The sequence below is a fragment of the Hyperoodon ampullatus genome (assembly GCF_949752795.1).
Source record: "Hyperoodon ampullatus genome assembly, chromosome: 19".
NCBI lineage: Eukaryota > Metazoa > Chordata > Mammalia > Artiodactyla > Ziphiidae > Hyperoodon > Hyperoodon ampullatus.
The window spans coordinates 19,233,661-19,254,102 of record NC_136932.1 but is presented as its reverse complement, the minus strand read 5'-3'; the positions used below and the strand labels follow the sequence as shown (position 1 = coordinate 19,254,102).

At 42.3% G+C, this 20,442-nt stretch overlaps 1 protein-coding gene across 3 annotated transcripts; it reads right to left on the bottom strand.

The window, feature by feature from the left end:
• Nucleotides 1-492: 492 nt before the first annotated feature.
• Nucleotides 493-19,402, bottom strand: JPT1 (Jupiter microtubule associated homolog 1). 3 transcript variants are annotated; one of them, XM_079725432.1, is made up of 5 exons: nucleotides 19,300-19,402; nucleotides 5,180-5,322; nucleotides 4,736-4,833; nucleotides 3,785-3,809; nucleotides 493-760 (listed from the first exon to the last, which is right to left on the bottom strand). In XM_079725432.1, exons 2-5 carry the CDS (start codon nucleotides 5,238-5,240, stop codon nucleotides 612-614), a joined length of 333 nt encoding a protein of 110 aa, XP_079581558.1. In that variant the 5' UTR covers nucleotides 5,241-5,322; nucleotides 19,300-19,402; the 3' UTR covers nucleotides 493-611. The 3 variants fall into 3 exon arrangements, with proteins under 3 accessions (XP_079581558.1, XP_079581557.1, XP_079581559.1); XM_079725431.1 differs by lacking the exon at nucleotides 19,300-19,402 and adding an exon at nucleotides 11,367-11,507; XM_079725433.1 differs by lacking the exon at nucleotides 19,300-19,402 and adding an exon at nucleotides 7,609-7,676.
• Nucleotides 19,403-20,442: the final 1,040 nt, after the last annotated feature.

Sequence of the window (20,442 nt, the reverse complement as noted above, 5' to 3'; positions counted from 1 at the left end):
GTTAGTATCTGGCTTAAATATTTCTTAAGGTTCAGAAATAAAAGGCAGTTGTTTTTGTTGTTTTTTTGCTTTGCAGGCAGCAAGGCATGGGGCGCAGGCCTCTGTCGCTCCATATGGCACAGGAAGATGCTTTTTGCAACGGGCACTGACAAGTTAGGGCAACACCAGGTAGGTTCAGCATCAAGACAACCTTGTTTGGGGGCCTGAAGGGACAGCGCCTGTGGACTGTTTACTGGTCTGTCCGATCCAGGCTTGGTAAACCCTAGTAAAGCTGACAAGAAAAGGGTTTTAAAAACCTCAGTACAAAAGATCCTCTAACACATTTGAAACCAATTTATCTGTTCTTAAAAACACGGTACTAAGTGTCACAAAGCTTTCCCTCCAATCTACTACTAGAAAACACTCATGCCAAGGCCTATAGACCCAGAGGAATCAGGACAGACAGAGAACCTGTTCTTCCAAAAAAAAAAAAAAAAAAAAGACAGCAGTACATAAAGTGCTTCTTTTTTAATGAAACAAATCCAAAACATGTACAGTCAGGCTCAAGTTGTGCAGTTCACAAGCATGGAGAAAACAAAGAAACGAAACGACAGAGTTCAGGGCAGATGGAGCTAACCCAGGACGAGGCTGGACTTGCCACCAGGGGGGTTTCTCCGGGATGGCACGGGCGCCGGTGCCACTGGGCTGGGCACAGGGGCTGCGGGCACAGGCTTCTCCTCGCTCTGCCCCAGGCTGGCCTGCACGTCTGTGTCTACGTTTTCTAGGAAAACAGAAGGAAATTAAGGCTAATAACTATTCCCAGTGAAGATGAAGAGTCTAAATTTTTTGGCTTTTGGGGTTTTTTTTTTGAGGATGGTTCAAACCATACCTAGAGCTATAAAGAAGAAACCAACAATTAATTACCAACCATCTGGCAGCCACTATCCAGAATTAACCACTGTTAATGTTTTGCCATATTTGTTCCCAGATCATTTTCTGTGTACTTTCTTTTCTAAATTACAGAAATATATGAAGACATAAATATTTTAAATGAGAACGTTACAGATAAGCTCTAGGTCCGTCTTCCCTGGTGGTCCAGTGGTTAAGACTCCGTGTCCCCAGTGCAGGGGGCCCGTCACAATATCTGGTCAGAGAACTAGATCCCACACACGTGCCGCAGCTAAAACCTCTAGGTCCCTGACCACCGCTCCACCTCTATGTGGGTCTCCTCTCCCTATACACAGAGGCCCTACTACTAGTTGTGCGCATTCCTCTAGTCCATTTGTTTATGTATATTTTGTGTATTTTATTTCCAGCAAATTACATAGACTAGTGTTTTTGTTGTATTTAACATAAATAATATCAATTTCTTTTTTTTTTTAACTTTTGGATATTTACCCCCACTTACACACATGGTCATGATTCCCCTTGCTTAATTAATTGCTTTATATTATGTACAGAGTATATATATGATTAAGCCTCTACCAATAGCAAAAAATTGAAACTAATCCAACCATTCCAAAACTGTAATGTGCACACTCTGGAACGTGTGCCCATGGGGACACGAGCTGTCATCTTCAATTTGAACAGATTACACACCACCTTCCCCAGTGGCTGTAGAAATTCTACCCCACTGCCCGTGTCAGAGTATGCTCTCCCCACATCTTTCCATTTCCACCACTTGATGACCATCTCACCTTAATATTTGCCGAACTGATGGGTGAAAAATATTTTAAAATTCCTGTTATATGTTACATTTTCATGATTAATGGGTGAGGTTGATTTTTCTTTTAAACCATACAATATCCAGTTGTACAGACATTTATTAAAGAATCTACCTCCCCGCTACTGATTTGTAATATATTAACCCAGTCACTCCCATCATGTTAACCCAGCACTTTCCACATCAAAGTCTTAAGAATTAGTGTATTATGATCCAATATCCTAGATATTGCTTGATTGATTCCCTGACTGATTTGTGAAATTCCCAACAAGCATATATCCTTAAACAGGTAGATTCCATTGATTCAAAGTCAAGAGTGACTGCAAAAGAAAAAACGCTACGGACTTCCCCAGTGGCGCAGTGGTTAAGAATCCATCTGCCTAATGCAGGGGACACAGGTTTGAACCCTGGTCCAGGAAGATCCCACATGCTATGGAGCAACTAAGCCCGTGTGCCACAACTACTGAAGCCTGCGCACCTAGAGCCTGTGCTCTGCAACAAGAGAAGCTACTGCAATGAGAAGCCCGCGCACCGCAACTAGAGAAAGCCCACGCGCAGCAACGAAGACCCAACACAGTCAAAAATAAATAAATGAATAAACTTTTAAAAATAAATAAATAAACTTCCTGGACCTTTTCCCTCTTTCTTCAAGATTTCCAAAGTCCTCCCTGTAGCCATTCCTGTATTTAATTACCCAAAAGATGATGGCAATGTATCCAAACAAAATATGTTTTATTTCAACTGAGCAGAACAGCTTGGCTTTGCAGTGAAATTGCCAACAGAACTGGGGTCGACCTTTACTCACCAGACCTGTACTGAATGATTATGCCCTTGTCATTTTATGACAAATGAACTGAAAGTAGAAGCAGTCAGGAACACAGAATAATCAGGTGGCAAAATTGATGATCATTTGAAAAAAAAAAGGAAGGACTTACACTATACAACTGCATGTGCTATTCACCTCAAGGATCTATAACACTGAGCTGGGGGTGAGGGAGAGAATTATTAGCAAATGACTTATCTTTTCCTAACTTCAGGGCTCTCACTTCTCTGGGCTCCCCAAATTTCTAGTTATATCCATTGGCCAAAATTATGGAAAGATTAGCTGATTCCTGCTAAAGAAGGTCTGACATTGGAAGTACTTCAGAATATGAAAAGCAGCAGAATCAAAAAGCCTAGATTTTCTTTACCTCTAGAACAATCTTTTTAAATGGAACAAGTTGGACAGGAACAATAACTAATACACGTTCAGTCCAGTGAGAACCTAATCTGTCCGTGGAGGGAAAACCCAGGTAATGCTCACAATGGTTCAGAAGATTCTCCTCCCGTCATGCCCAACAAGAAACAATGAGAGGACAGAAGGGGAATGTGATTCTTGTTAAACATTTCTGTTTCCCTGGAAGATTGACTCGCAAAACGTAATGGCAGAAAAAGGCCTTGAGGAAGCGGCTTCATCCTCCTAGATCAGAGGCGCCCTGTGACGGCTGCGTGTCACTGAGTCAACTTTAACCTGACCGCTACTGGCCGACATGCGTAAACCTCTCATCACACGCACCGGCAGTTCTCTGGCACTTGTTGAAGAAGTGCCAATAAGTACTTCAAAGGTTTTAAATAATTAAATGATTACAGCTCATTTCCACATGTAATTGGTGATATGGGTGCTAAATGAAAACTTCACCGGCCCGCTAAGTCATTATTCACGAGATCACAGGGTTATAGCACCTCAGTATAAAATCAAATTTTTTAAATTGAATGCTGAGGGCTGACTTGAAATGCTAGAAACTTTTACTAAAAGGCTCTCATTGAGTGTAACAAATACCAACCTGATTAATGCCCGTCTGTTCTTAAAGGATTCTCCAGTGGTTTTCCTTTCTAGTAAGTTTCTAGCATTGCTCTCACTGCTGGCCGATACCAAATGTGGCCACGCTTGCTAGCTTTCCAGTTTCATTTTGCTTTCCTCTCCGGGGTAAAGCCAGGTTCACTCCCCAGTCTCTTTCCCCAAGACATGACTTGAATACAAATTCCAGTCTATTCTAACATTTACAGAACCAGAAATTGTGATACTTTGTCAGAAGTACTCACCATGAACATCACCTTCTCCCTGGACCTGGAAAAGAAAAAAATTAACAATTTACTTCAGATTTTAATTTTGCCACACACAAAGAAAACAGAGTTCAGAGAAGCTACTGTCTATTTGAAGCCAAATGTGAAGTTTTGTTTTGATGTAGTCAAGTTCAGGGTCACACTGCCATTACAATACACAACCTTTATTCAACCTGGGACAATGCTACACAGAAATGCTGCTGGACAAATTGTCCCAGTGCCAGTAACATGCCCAAAACACCAAAAAACCTTAACATTTACGCTGATGACCTAATATCAATTAGCATTTCAGAGGATCTTTTATCAGAACAGGAAATTGGTAAACCTGTCCTTCCACTCCCCCCCTCCTCCTTTCTCCTAATCTAGCTGTTGAAGGGCCTCCATCAATTCCAAAGCCTTTCTACAGGTCTCCCCACACCCAGATGGCTGATGCCTCCATGTGCTCTGAGGTCCCTACTCAGGGGGACATCCTATCAGGCTTTCCAAACACACACCTGGGGCTCACAGGCCGTGATCACCTACAGACAAAGAATGGTAACACCATGGTATACAGCCTCCTGGAGTTCAGCTCAAAACAACTGGGCAACATTTGCCAACAACTAAAACAGTCCTTGAGCTCAGATATGCTACTATGTGTGAGATACACAGGGAGTACGAGTGATCCAGTTTCAAAAATCAATACTGAAGGACAGAGACTAATCCTAATGGTAGCAGAGACATACAAACAGACCAAGATTCCCATTAACTCACCTTTCTGACTGACTGTCAATCTTCCATCACCAGTATGGTTAGTCCCTTTCCTAACTACCTCTATGTAAAACTCCAGTGGCAGGTCTCAGTACAATGGGGGGTGATGCAGGGCGGGTGGAATTAACTTCTAAACTGTATAAACCTCAAAGCCTGTCTTTCCCCCCATATTGTCACACTGACCTTCAGATCTAAGAAGTCTCCAGGGCTTGCTTCAGAAGAGTTACTTCTCTGGGGTCCAGATGACTCAGAATCTTCCCGGTCACCGCAAGACTTGGCACCTGAATCAAAATATACTTTCTTAAGGAATACAATGGAAAGACCTAAAGCAAAACACTATTTAATTAGTTAGTCTCATACTACAACACGAGCTAACAGCGTTAGGGGGTGACAGCTTAACAATGCTACAGAGGGGCTAAATAACCCAGCCTGACGGTTGTCCTTATTCTGATCCGTTACACAGACTCCCAGCATTTCCCATTTCTTAGTCCCCGTCTCTCCTCCCATGACAAGCTTTAATTGTTGTCTCTCATGATTAAGCTAGATTTTACTCATCAGCACAAAACCAGCTGTGGTGGTTCTGCTGGGTCCGTCCCTTTGACCAGGGATCACGGGTACTAGCAGTACCTGCCGACTTGGCCCAGGAAGGGGGATTTTCCTCAGGTGTCCCAAAGATGCTAGAGGCCATTTTGTTCCGCCTCACAGGTTGTTCTGTTGGTTCATCAAAACCTAATGAAAAATTGGATCCACCACCTGGAGGCCGCAAAACCCTAGGAATGATGGCAAAACAATGATTTCAGATCAGATCAAACATTTCTTGGCACACTTCTTTTCAAACACCTTTCATTTCTCTCAACCACTCATTCCACCTACTCCCCCCACCACACACACACAAAAGAGAGCTGCTAATGGGAAAATTAGGAATTGATTTCATCGTGGTATAAATTCAGTGCTGGATGTTAAGGTATGAAATCCCACTCTGTAGTATCTGTGGCGAGCTTGTGCATCACACACAAGGCAGCTGACACAGCCTGAAAGCACCCACGGCAGGCTGGTCGGCATCCCATTTTCAGAAAAGGCAGAAACCTAATGGATGTTGTCTATTGGGCTCAGCTGGACACATGTGCAAAGAAATTTAGAAGCACATCTTATTATTTATTTTAAGAAAAACTGTTCGGGGGACTTCCCCGGTGGTCCAGTGGTAAAGAACCCACCTTCCAATGCAGGGGACTCAGGTTCAATCCCTGGTCAGGGAACTAAGATCCCATATGCCCCACAGCATAGCCAAAAAAAAAAAAAAAAAAAAAAAAAAAAGGGTTCCATTTTCATTTTCAATGAAAATTTTAAAATGGAAGAATATACATATAAAAGTTGACCAATTTAGAAGCCCAAGGAAAGCTGGTAATAGTCTCTCCCATCTTAGCATGACTCACAAGCCCTGTTTACACACTTGTACCTCACTATTCTCCCTAATCATCATGAGTGATCAGCCACAAGGAGAAAGTCAATGAGAAATTTAGGACTCCATGGCATGCTGTAGATCCATGCACCTTTAGATACCATCTACAGCTTTTTTGTTTGACAAGGAAATACAGCACATTCACATTTCCAAATCTTCTTGACACAGGTTGACCAGTGTCCCCTCTGTGGAAAAACTCAATTGAATTTGTGCTGTCACCACTCGAAACATAGAAAATGGAGATGGTTTCATGGAAAGATTTTCTAACTACAGATTCACTTCCTTTATTGGTGAGCAGAGTGGTCTGTTTTTCTATTAAATCATTTTGAGTAAGAAACATTTTTCTAGGAAGGTGTCCATTTCATTCAAGTTTCCAAATAAATACGATTGTCATTTGTAAACTCAGCTCTGCAAGTTTTCAAACATAAGGTCTTTCTAGTTCACTGATTTCCAGCTTTTCATTACAACACAGATAACAAAGTCTGTGTGACATGTTCCTCTGAAATTTGATAAGATGTGCTTTATGGCTTGATATGTGGTCAATTTTGTAAATCTTCTATATGTGCTTGAAAAGAATGTGTATCTGCCAATATTCTTTGTGTTTACCAGATAAAGCCTGTTAACTGAGTTGTTCACATCTACTGATGATTAAATGTGGTTTATCAATTACTGAGATTTCTGTTGTCAACTTCTACTACAATGGGGGTTTTGTCAGTTTCTCCTCAGGACTCTGTCAAGACAGAGTTCTCTCTCAAAAAGACCACCACTGGGGAACCGCACTTCCACTGCAGGGGACATGGGTTCAATCCCTGATCAGGGAACTAAGATCCTGCAAGCCACACGGTGCAGGGGGAAATAAAAAAAGACCACCACTGCAGTATTTTATTTAGTTTGGTAGGGAGAACTGCGTTGGGTTAACTGGCTAGTCATTTTGATTAAAGAAACAAAATATATATTCTTAACGCACTTCATTTACCAAAATAAATTCCAGCTAGGTCAAATATTTCAATTTAAAGCCTAAAACAAAAATATTGGAAGAAAACATGTACGAATATGGTCCTAGTCTTGAAAAAAAGGGCTTTCCTTCTAAGCACAAGATGAAAGCCAGAAACCATGAAAAATTGACAGATTAAACTTGGCAAAAATACACATTTGACAAAGGGTAATATAAATGCTTTTAAAAATAATTTTAAAAATCGAGAGAAAAATGGACAAAAGGTAAACAGACAATTAAAAAATATGGATCACGTCTAAACATTGAAAATTCAAATTCACAAGCAAATAAATGAAATTTAAAACAAAAGCATATATTTTTTGCTTATTAGGCTGGTAAAGATGAAAAAATGCCAATTTCCAGCATGAATTAAAGTGTGAGAATATAAATTTGCACAAACTTTCTAAAGAACATTCTGATAAAACGTATCAAATGTTTAAGTTTGCATCTTATATGAACCAGCGTTTCTACTTCCAGAAGTTATCCTAAGTAGATAATTAGACATATGTACAAGAATACTTGCAGACGTAGGCTTGGTTACACCTAAGCAGAACACAAGGAAATCGAGATAAACTTCGCCTCTCAACCATATCTAGTTCTTACCATCTTCTCCAACCCAGTCAGGCCACTTTCTTCACTGTTCTGTGAACTGTTCTGGCTTATCTCCACCTTGGAGTATTTACTCCCATATTTCCTCCTGCCCAGAGCACTCTCCACCCTTTCCTTGGCTATTTCAAAATCCAGCCCATTTCTTAAACCTCCACCTCGTCTATGAAGCCCTCCATGACCTTGAAGAATGACAAGTAGAACACGGAGAGGAAAGCATGTTAGACACCCTCCTTCTGGTCACCAGCTCTTTCTGTAAAGGGCCAAATAGTAAATATTTTTGGCTTGTGGTTCATTTGGTCTTTTGCAACTGTTTAGCTCCATCACGTAGCACAAAGGCAGCCATAGACAACAGAAAAACGAATGAGTGCAGCTATGTTCCAATAAAACTTTATTTCTGGACACTGAAATTTGATTTTCATGTCCTTTTCACAAGTCATGAAAGATTCTTCTTCTTGCCTTTTTCAACCATTTATCAATGTAAAAATCAGGTGCCAGCTGGGCTTGGCCCTCCTCTATCTAGTTCAGCAAATAGCCTCATTTTTTAAGAGAACGAAGTCAGGCCCTGAGAAGTTCTAGATAAATTGCCCAGCATTAGTTAAGTAACAGAGATGGGGCCAAATCCCAAATCCTCTCTCCCTGACAGGCACATAAGACATGCTCAAAGTGCTGAAATAGGGGAACCACTCTAATGCCATTTTTCTCTTTAAACTACCTACCTATGTGGTTGGTGCTTTGATTGCTTTTCTTGTTTTCTAGCCTTAGACTGAAGCTATTTCTTATATACGTCCTCTAGCATCCTCCCCTAAATCTAATATTCGTGTCTGTGTCCATAATAAAATTCAGTACTCAATTTATACTAAATTAAAATTTCATTATTTTCCCCATGGGGGCAGGGAAGACCCGCTTTTATAACATGTAAAACATTAAAAACCCCACTGTTTCTAAGTCTCAAATATTAAATATCCACTTAGATTAAATTCATTATATGAATTAAGATAAATGTGTTCAGGCATACCTCTTATAAAGATAATTTTAGGTTTGCTAATTATATTGTTTAAATAATAATTAAAGGTATGTTATAAATTCTTAATAGTCATTCTCTTATGTTAAAGTTGGAAGTGACTAGGTTTTTATCATTTGTACCTCAAATCAACAGACACCTGAAATACTATAATCAAAATTAACCTGCTTCAGGGAATAACCTGGTGGTCCAGTGGTTAGGACTCCATGCTTCCACAGGATGAGGCAGTTTGGGGAACTAAGATCCCAAAACAAAAAACAAAATTAACTTGCTTCACTGTCATCCCCTTCATTCCCTAGAGATTAGACTGATTTTCCTTATTATCATAATTAAATTCTCATGAATTATTTCAGCAAGATGAAAATCTTCAGAACCCTAATGGGCCAGGAAAGTTTTTTTTGGCTTTAAAAAAAAAAAGACACTAGAACCCAATCACCAGCTTAAAAAGAAAGTCAAAGCTCTGACCGGACCAACTTTTTAAAGGTCTGTGTTCCTCTTGCAATAGCAGGTACTACCTACTCCGATGACGTCAGTGTTGGAGAGCCCATTTGTAACAGCAATACATCCCCAAACAAAGGATTTGGATCATAAGACTGAAATTATTTCAATTTTATTTTTTAAGATCCTGCTGTTTTTTCTGAACTACGCATACGACTAGGTCAGGATTACACATCCGAGGCTCAACAAAAATGTGTCCATGTACTGCGGATAGCAATTTTCAAAAAATTACTTTTTCTTTCTTCTCTCTTTAAGTCCCAGAGTTCCTCTATGATCTTTGCAGGTCATTCCCTCCCTATCGAACTAAATTTATAATGTGTTTATGGAGCCAGGAAAATGTTACTGGAGAAAAGAAGTTTAAGAGAATTAGGTAAGATTCTACAAGAAGGAAAGGTAGGAAGTAAATAAAAGGACAATGCTACAGTCTTGAGATTACAATACTGGAGGGAAACTGATGACAACAGGCGAATTAAAACATTTATTTTGCAGACCCAAAAGTCATTTATGTCTCACATTTCAAAGATACACATCAAAAAGCTAGTGTGAGGATTCATTTGACCTGGTTACTTAAATTCTTTATGAAGCACTAAACTGCACTCAACCCCAAAGGATAAAACCTCAGATTTTTTAATATAATGTGTAAATTTTCACATTCCAATCACTACAGTATGACCAGCATAAAGTTGGCCTCATAGCACAAAATGAAAAACCGAGGTTCAATTTGTTCCAGTGTCCTCTGAAAAAAAAATGATCTCACTGGAAGGATGACAACAGAAGAGGGAGTGACCAGTGTTTTCGTAGGTCTATCCTACTCAAGTTCCCCTTCCTCCCAGTAACACACTAATTTAGTTTTTTAAATCTTTCCCATTCTTTTCTACATATTGAAAGGGAAAGGAATGAGTTGAAAAGGAATGTCATTTCCAACACTCCCTCCTAAGACTCACTGCTGAGGCCTGCTTTTTGTCCCCAAGGACTCCAACCCTTGTGAGACACTGCTATTTCACGGCTGTCTTCTTAGCCCCACAAAATGGCTCCCTTTGTGCCACTTGCCCAGGACCCCAAGGCTGGCCACACATGACTTCAGGTCATGATCAATGAAGAAGAGATGCTCAGAAAAAGTGGAATCTAAGCTTCCTCCACGCCTTGAGCAGGATTCCTGAGATGCCTGTATCCCACCTTAAAGAACAGCCTGCATGCACTTAGCCGAGACAATGTAGACATCTACCACCGCATCCAAACCCTTCCACCAAGTTAGGCAAGGGCTTGGAAAAGGGACCCTCCCAGTCCAAACACCGTGCCCAGGGCCCCCTTCCCCAAATACAGTGGCATGAGTGGCCAGAAAGGCCCCGGCTACGCAGGTGGAGATAGTACGGAAGAGACAATGGATGTCTCCGGCCCCGCCCAAGAACAGGAAACCTCCTCCGGCAGGGGAATCGCGGCCAGAGGTGAACTCATTTTGCATACGTCAAAGGGGGAAGCGAAAGAGGTGGGTTCCAAACACCGAGGTCCGAAGGTCTGAGCGCAGAAAACCCACTCGGAACGACTCGCTCCCCCGCCCCCCCGTTCGGAGGTGGGCGCGGGAGGGGAAGGAGCAGGGGTCTTTCCTTTGTTAGCAGAGGGGAGGCACTTCGCGGAGGGCTGACGGCTGGGTCCTGAACGGGGGTGAGGGTCGCGACGACCAGCCCCGCCCGAACACAAATGCCACCTGACGGGCGGACCCGAGTGGGTAGGAGCCCGCCAGGCCGATCGCTGCGGCTGCAGGATCTGACCGCCACGCCGGGCGCGGGGCCACCACCTGCCCCGGGCCAGAGGCACGAGCGCGTGGGCGGGGGTGGGACAATAGGGCCGGATCAAGGTGCCCCGCGGGCTGCCCGGGCACCCGGGGCCCAAGACCACCGCCCTGGGGCCGAGCTAGCCACGCCGCAAAAGGGAGAAAGCGAACCCTCTCGGCACGTCCCGACTAACGAAAACCCGCCGCGCTGCGAGCGCGAGCGGCCACGGCCCTCCCCAGCCCCTAGCTCCGGGGAAGGAATGAATGGAAGAGGAGCAGGAATCGGGCGGGGCCGGCGCGTCAGGTTCGCCGGCGGCACAAAGGCGGAGCCGGTGGCAGAGCCCCACCGCTCGGCCGAGCGCGAGAGCAGCGCCCCGGGCACGTTACCGCCATCGACCTGCCGCCAGACCCGCCTGGCCCCCTGGGCAGCGGCCCTCCCGCCCCCGAGCCCCCGAGCCTCACCGGGAGCTATTCCTGCTGTTGGGGTCGACGCCCTTGAAGGTGGTGGTGGTGGTCATGGCGCCGAGGAGCGAGGTAGGCTGGCGCGGGAGCGGAGCGCTGAAAGGGTCAGGTCTGAGGAGCGTAGAGTACCACCGCAGCCCAGAACCGGCGACCGCTGCAAAAGCCTCCACCGCTGTTTGCCAGCCGGACCGCAGCCTTTATAGGGCTCACAAACCCCGCCCCCGCCCCGGCGGTATTGACCAATTCAAACGGGCCTCTTCACTCCTATTGGCTTCCTGGAGTGCCAAGCATCCTGCGGCTTCACGACGGGCTGAGGCGGCCCCTGCTCAGCCTAAACCCACCCTCTTCCTGGTCAGGGAAGGTCTAGGGAAGTTTCCCCTCCCCCACCCTCAAATCTCGGAGATGATTGGACAAAGGACAAACCTGCCCCGCGCTCGGTACAAGTTGTGCTCGCTGTCACTTAAAAAAGTTACCTTGATAGAAGGAAAAGCTCGCTCTGGGCGAGTTGGAATCCGCAAGCCGAGGGCACGTTTATCTTTACCATTCATTTATTTGCCTTACTCATCGAGGGTAGCAAGGGCATGCTCCTCAAGGGATGAAAATTACTGCTACAAATTGACGTTTATTGAATATCTACTATGTATCCTATTTGGAAACCTGACGGTCCCAAAGCTGTAGCACTATGAATCAGCAACAGAAAGCACACAAAGATGACCCCTTCTAAAAGGACTGGAAATCCTTTACATTTTAATGTTACAATTTAGCTGTAACGTGTTGTGCATGCACTAGACCAAAATTACAGTCGTTCCGATTTGAGGGCCTGTTCTTAAGGCTGGTTAATGCCCGGCCTCGGGGAATGGCCACATCCCTTGCTACTAAGACCATGGGAGTAGCCCAGGCCTCTGCAGCTGTTTATAACCATTAAGTCATGACTCTTCCACCTGTCTGGGTAAATCTATCCCTGCAACAAATGCAGACACACTTGGAGGGCTCAGGAATGACTGTTTAAAAGACCCTAATAGCAAAGTCTTGGGCAAACAAGAGGGAAGGCCTTCCCTGTCATGCTGTTTCCTCAAGGCAGATCTCTTTTTCAGTATTTCCATAACAAGTGAACTACATTCCTCTTTGTGTGGCCTCCTCCTTCCAGGCAGTTTGTGTTGGTCAACCACTCTCCTGGGCTTTCAGGAAAAGCCAGAGACAAGCTCTTCTCTTCTAGAAGGCCTGGATCATGTCTTTATGTGCTTACCACAAAAGCATGAAGCACACTACTTGTCTGGATTAAAATCTTCCCTTTCCTAAAGGCTGAGCTTAAATTTCCAAAACCTTAAAACAAAACCAAAAGACTCTTCAGGCCAACCTAGCTAGTGAGCATGCATCTCCTCCTGAAAAGTCATATGATTAGGAGGTAGTGGTATATGGTGGTTGCTAGCTCAGGGTCTCAAAGGAGAAATCCAGGTTTGAATCCTGACTCCTACCTTTTTCTGAGCACTAGTTTCATTTGTAAAATAAGGATAGACTAGTATCTAGACTCCATAGAGCTGTGAGGACTGGATGATGGATGTAATGGATGTAAAGTACCTGTCCTGACATAAGTCACCAAAGTGACAGACATTTTTATTATCAGACTTACTTGGAAAGTAGCCACATACTTTTTTTTTTTTGCAACAACCTGCAATTGCTTTTTGTTAAGTTAAATGAGGGGTTTAGACTTGACTCTTAGGGTCCATCTTGGCCTAAACTTTTGAGTTTGTACTGACTTGCCTTATTTCCTCTGGAAACCAAAAAGCCTAGGTTCTGGTTCTGCTCTCTCCCAATTTAAGACACTTCTAGGTCATTTATATCCTTGAACCCAGTTTCTTCATCTGTAAAATGGGGTTAACAGCACCTATTCTGCTAGCTTGGGAACGAGATAATTGCAAGAATGTTTTACTCTTTAAATGAAAGCTTTCTATTAGAGGTACCCCACCTGGCTGCACTTCAGAATAATCTATGAGTTTTTTGTTTTTTTTTTTAACCTATGAGCTTTTAATAAGTACAAATGAATGCAAGGCTCCAGAGATCTACTGAATTGGAATTTCTGCATATAGGGTCCAGTCATGGATGTCTATAATAAGTTAAACAGCCAATTCTCACACATAGCTTGGGCTGAGAACCTTTGCTTCAAAGGTAAGGAATCAGTTCCAGAATGCTTTTTAATTTAATCTGATTTATGAAGAACAGTAAATTTATATAAAACAGACATCTGATTAAGGCCATCTTAGGCAGGCCTGTTTGGAACACTCTTTGTATTTTAAAGTAAATACTGCCAGAAATTTCCAGAATAACTAGCTCTCCTATTTACTTGTTCATAGTTTTGACCAAATCACTGTACTCCACTTTCTGCTGCAAGATGGAGATTTGGGGTAAAAGATATGATATGTAGCTCTGCTATAACCTTTGCTCCAGATGACCAACTAAGTTGAAAATGGGATATTAATAAAATTATATTTTTCCCAAAAGATCAACACAGATCAGGATCAAAAGATGCAATAGGATAGGGCAATGTGAACATCTGCTTATAAAATCATGAAGGCCCATCATTATGATTTTTAAAATACACACTAGGGTCTGTATCAATAAGTAATTTGCTTCAAATTCCCAGGTTAACCTAAAAATCTAAAGAAACAGAAGACAGATGAAATCTCATAACAAGGAATGGTCTAACAGCTATTTCATGACCTACAGCAGTGGTTTTATTTATTTATTTGTTTGTTTGTTTTTGGCTGTGTTGGGTCTTCGCTGCTGCTCACGGGCTTTGCGGAGAGCGGGGGCTACTCTTCGATGCAGTGTGCAGGCTTCTCATTGCAGTGGCTTCTCTTGTTGTGGAGCACGGGCTCTAGGCGCGCAGGCTTCAGCAGTTGTGGCATGCAGGCTCAGTAGTTGTGGTGCACAGGCTTAGTTGCTCCACGGCATGTGGGATCTTCCCAGACCAGGGATCGAACCCGTGTCCCCTGCACTGGCAGGCAGATTCTTAACCACTGCACCACCAGGGAAGTCCACAGCGGTGTTTTTTAAACTTTTATAAAGCAGAATCCAAATATATAAAATAGATTAACAGAGCAGCTGTGACTGAATCCTGGTCCTCTGCTTCCTCCTGTCCTTTGCCACTCTCCACTCGGTCCTCCTCTTTTTGCACAACCTCAGGGTTCCGTGAAATTTTAAAACCACTGCCCTATATGCATGTCCATTTTCACCTGCTTTTTAAATATAGTTAACAGGAAAAGAATGAGCAGTTGCTTCCACTTCCTTAACTTTGTCTTTAAGCAGTTAAGTGCTCTTTAACTTCCCTTAGTCCCACACTGCCACCTCCCTACTATATCCAAAGTATTATTCTTCCATTTGTAATTCAATTCAGAAAGCCTAGTAGTAATCGCCTTTCCCAACAGGTTTTTTTTTTCGGGGGGTGGGGTGGGGGGAACTCCCCCAACCAGGGATTGAACCTGTGGCCCCTGCAATGGAAGCACAGAGTCTTAACCACTGGACCACCAGAGAAGTCCAATAGGTTTATTGGGGTTTTTTTGGCTGCGTTGGGTCTTCGTTGCTGCGCACGGCTTTCTCTAGTTGCAGCCAGTGGGGATTACTCTTCGTAGCGGTGCGTGGGCTTCCCATTGCAGTGGCTTCTGTTGTTGCGGAGCATGGGCTCTAAGGGCGCAGGCTTCAGTAGTTGCAGCACGAGGGCTCAGTAGCTGCGGCACACGAGCCCTAGAGTGTGCGGGCTTCAGCAGTTGTGGTGTGTGGGCTCAGCAGCTCCTCAGCATGTGGGATCTACCCAGACCAGGAAGGGATCGAACCCGTGTCCCCTGCATTGGCAGGCAGATTCTTAACCACTACGCCACCAGGGAAGTCCCCCAATAGGTTTTTGCAAACCCAATATTCTCAGAATTTCCTTAGAACACAATCTATTGTTCTGAAGCAGGTGGCAAAAAAATCTTTATTTAAAAGATGTCAGAAAATGATGAAGGCCCTAATAATTTTTGCTTTAATATAGACAGGAATCCTGTTGGTTTTTACATTTGTTGCTGAGCGTGTGGACAGTTTTATTCAAGAATGCAATGTATAACTTAAAACAGAACAATCTGCTAGTTGTTCTTCACTATTTGTGCCTAAAGATAATAAATTTTAACCAAACACAAAAAAATGCACTATCATATCATCTCTTCATTCTCATGAGTCCCCCATAATTTCAACCTGCCCCTATTTATTCCAAAATGCCAGAGGAAATGGGCAATCTACATGGCATCCTTATTGGAATTTACTCTACCTAGAGTCTGCAATCAGGTTTGAACCAACCTCTTAGAACAGTGTCTTTTGCTGTGATCCAATACACACATATTAGGTTGACCCATATGACATAGCAGATATTTGACTGTTTTTGACCTACATGTATAGCAGTTACTTATGTTCAACCACAGTTTAACATAGATGCTTAATGTTTTCTATTCCTTATTATTAAAAGAAAATACTGGTCATGTGCTTCTGAACTTGGGTAAATGACTTAATTAATGAATGGCCCAACAAGTATTTCTAACAAGTTTCACTTCTCCACCCCAGTATTGCAGGGTGCCCCGTAAGTACATCACTCACACATACATTCTGCATCCATCACTCCTAGAGCCAAATTTAGTATGCATCTGTCCATTCTTTTCTTAGCTGCATCCTCACCACAAAAAAAAAAAAAAAAAGGCAGATCAATGCCACCAAGAGAAAAACAACCCAAGGAGTTTATTTTCTCTAAAAACTCATCTGCCATTAAATAAATCAAATGAACCAACCTAGATGTCTCAAATATGGAAAATGGTTTTGTCATATTCTTGCCTTCTCTTTATGCAAAGTTAAGATAAACAAAATGGCACATACACTGTACTAAGATCTGATAAGCCCCTCTAGTCACTCTGAACTGCAGAGGGAGAGCATGATTCATATTTCCCCATTATTTCCTCCTCCTCTCAGACTAAGAGCTGAATGAGATTATGTGATTTAAATTAGTCTTCTTTCTTTAATTCCAAGCTATTTCTCTAATAAACAAGTTCAAAAAAAACCAAAAAAAAAATCTAACAAATCTGTCCTGTTCTCCTAAAATGAATTTAGCCTCTTTTGCAAAAATAGTTACTAAAATTACAAACATCGGGACTTCCCTGGTGGTCCAGTGGGTAACACTCTGCGCTCCCAATGCAGGGGGCCAGGGTTCGATCCCTGGTCGGGGAACTAGATCCCACATGCATGCTGCAACTAAGGAGTCCGCATGCCGCAACTAAAAAAAAGAGCCTGCATGCTGCAATGAAGATCCTGTGTGCTGCAACTAAGACCTTAAATAAATAAATAAAAAATTAAAAAAAAAGATCTTTAAAATTACAAACATCAAATAACTTAAACGGGTATGCCCAGAAAAGAATGGGAAAATTCTTGGTATTCCAAATTCTGTAACTTGTTGCAAAATTAGCCACATAATCCGCCTTATAGTATCAAGTGCAAAGAAAACAAATATTACATGAAAATTCTTGGACTTTAACCTGTTTCACAAAGGCCCTAAGGGTGTAGGAAATCCTAAAATGATCTCATACATAGTCACATGTCACTGCTTACAGGGAGATAACACTCCACATTCCAAATAACAGATTAAATTCTTAACCTGTTTATACACTCTGTTCTAATTATGTTCCACTGTGAGGCACTCTTTTCATTAGTTAACCACTACACACACCAAAGTCTCATTATAAAACACATATATTTCTTACTACATCCAGGACTAACCCTCAAATCATCACCTAGATAATCAAAATGTTGAAGCATCTTGTGGATGGGTCCTTTGCTTCTTAAAGTATTGGAGAATCATTAAAATCCTGAGGATTGTTTTTCCTTAAAAAGGAAAAAAGACCTTTCCTTTCTGTTTTTCCTTAAAAAGATTCGTTAGAGCACAATTTAGTATTAAGCATTTATTTAAAAACCTAGGGACTTCCCTCAGTGGTTAAGAATCCACCTGCCAATGCAGGGGACATGGGTTCAAGCCCTGGTCCAGGAAGATCCCACATGCCACGGAGCAACTAAGCCCGTGCGCCACAACTACTGAGCCTGCACTCTAGAGCCTGCAAGCCACAACTACTGAAGCCCGCGCGCTACAACTATGGAAGCCCATGCGCCTAGAGCCTGTGCCCCACAACAAGAAGCCGCCGCAATAAGCCCGCACACCGCCACGAAGAGTAGCCCCCGCTCGCCGCAACTAGAGAAAGCCCACGTGCCGCAACGAAGACCCAACGCAGCCAAAAATAAATTTAATTAATTAATTAATAAAAACCTAATGAGGGACTTCCCTGGTGGTCCAGTGGTTAAGACTCTGCACTTCTAATGCAAGGGGATGGGTTTGCTCCTTGGTCAGGGAACTAAGATCCCACATGCGGTGCAGAGTGGCCAAAAAAAAAAAAAAAAACCAACCAACCAAAAAGTTAAAAAAAAACCTCATGAGACGAAGATTGTATTCAGTTTTTAAAATGAATAGAAAATGCAGGCCAATTGGTAGGGATTATGCTATTCAGTTGAAGCCTCAGCATCCTATGGCAGAGCCCTTACTTCACGCTGAAAATAAGTTTTATTTAAAATTAAATAAATTTAAAGAGTTCAGTATGCGGTAGCTAGAACATATATTCTCATTTAATCTTCACCATAACGTGCTTAACTCTTAAGAGTTGTGAGAATGCCTCAGAGAGCTGATTCTCAATTCAATATTGCTCTGAAAATACATTTCTGGGGATAGGGCCCAGGCACTGCTATTTTTTAAAAGCTCACTAGGGGGATTCTAATGCAAAACCATGATCCAGAATCACTATTAGTCATACTTAAAAGCAGCAGCACCCTAACTCAAAAATAACCCTCAGTGGCACAGCTGGCCCTCTCCAATACCCCATGGCCCCCAAAGAGACCTTGGAAAAACTTTCCAACAGGCTGCCCTCAAATCCTGGGATTCCATTATCTTACTGACCTCCTGGTGTCGATTTCCTACATAATTACACACTTTGACTCAAGTCTCCAATTTGTCCTCAAACTATGTTTACTTCTTCCCATGTTCCATTCAACATCATCCCTTTTAGACAGAATGTAATCTGATCATCCAATTAATTTCTATGAGAACATAAACAAGGAAAACAATGAACCAAAAAACCTGACACTCCTATTTCTGGAAAGCTGCTAATACCTTCTGTTTTGGCCTCTAGCAGCTTGGATGAATATGAGAGGTGCTTGAGAATAAAATTTATCTCCCTATACAGATTGGGTTCACTTAGGTACTATTTGCTACTTTTAAGATACAAACATGTCCCATATGTAAGCACAAACTTAAAGAGTTTAGCGAAATTGTCCTAACAGTTAACCAAAAGAGCAGTGTAATTCCCATCATTTGAACTTCCCCTCTCAAGCCAAAAAAATTAAAATGCTACAATTACTTTCAGCATTTTCAACGATCCGCTTATTTTCAAAGGGTTTTTAAAAAAGTTTTCTGTAAGCTTTCCCATAAAATATTTGCCTTTTTGGTGGTAATTTATGTGAAACAGGCAAGGGCAACAATCAAAAGTTCACTTAAGAATAAGGTAAATCTTAATTATCCCCTACCCAAATATCAATAAGCTACAACATACTATATTATGAAACAGTGCCTTTTCCACACATTTCCCTATGGCTTTTAAAATTCTACTGAAAGTTTTTCTAGTATGAAAGAATTTTAAAGTTCCCCCAACATGGCGAAAGCTCAGACATGACATTAGTTCCCTCTGGTTAAACAAGAACCCAGTTGAAGAATCCTTCCTTAATATAAGTTCTCTGGCTTGAATTTCAATCCTAACTTTCATTTTGGGGACAACAAAATTCCACTACTTAATAGTACCTAGAGCAAGAGAAATGTACTTACCCGATCTCTAAGAATTCTTGGGGGCAGGCTTCTCACACTATTTCACAATATAAGTTGTAAAAATAGGTTGGCAGCACTACACATATAGGAAAATAAAACTTCAGTTGATTTAAGATTAACTCACATATACACAGAGCCAAAAACCTACGTAATTCCTGCTGTCTCTGGGGAAGCTTATTCACTATAGAAATGGGGAATGTAAAAAAGACTATATTGCAACAAAAGTAGAGTGAATTAAGTGAATGACAAGGCATGATAGTTCATGGGGACTTGATTCAAAAAGGCCACATTGTTAGGCAGTAAGGGTGGAATTCAGTCTCTTGAAAACCATTATTGGAAAATTCAATTAACAGGCATCAGAAAACCTAACCTCTAAGTTCCAGTTTCATAGCCATCTAACTATGTGACAAATAACCCTCTAGACCTCAGCCTTGTCATTTTTAAAACAGGGGTTAGAATTAGATAATCTTTACATATCTTTCCAGCTCCAATATTGTTTATTGGTTCTGTAGTTGTTATCTTGCCCCATACATCTGAATTTAAAAACTGTAGTGATCTGCATATTTAAGGCTATAAGAATGGGTACACATAGGTAAATATTTTCTGTCCCTCAACATCCTCAAATAAGGAACAAAAACTGTGTTTTAGGTTAGGGAGTATTTACCATCAGACAAAATGAGGACTAGAATGGTCAAGTGTTTTATCAGCAGAGTCAGCAAAATTAGAACTTTTTCTTAGCTGCATGTACTAACCCACTCTGCCTCAGGTAGAGGTTACAAAAAAGAATACGTGGGGGCTTCCCTGGTGGCGCACTGGCTGAGGGTCCTCCTGCCGATGCAGGGGACGCGGGTTCGTGCCCAGGTCCGGGAGGGTCCCTCATGCCGCGGAGCGGCTGGGCCCGTGGGCCATGGCCGCTGAGCCTGTGCTTCCGGAGCCTGTGCTCCGCAGCGGGAGGGGCCGCAGCGGTGGGAGGTCCGCGTAACGCAAAAAAAAAAACAAAAAAAAAAAAATGGGAGTAAATCCACAAGACCTAATTTTTTTGCTAGTAAAGTTGCATATTTGGAACTGCCTAAACTTTTTGAACAAAGAGGAGGCTGAAACATTCCTTGCTAGTCATTTATATAACTTTGTTATTCCTTGTTT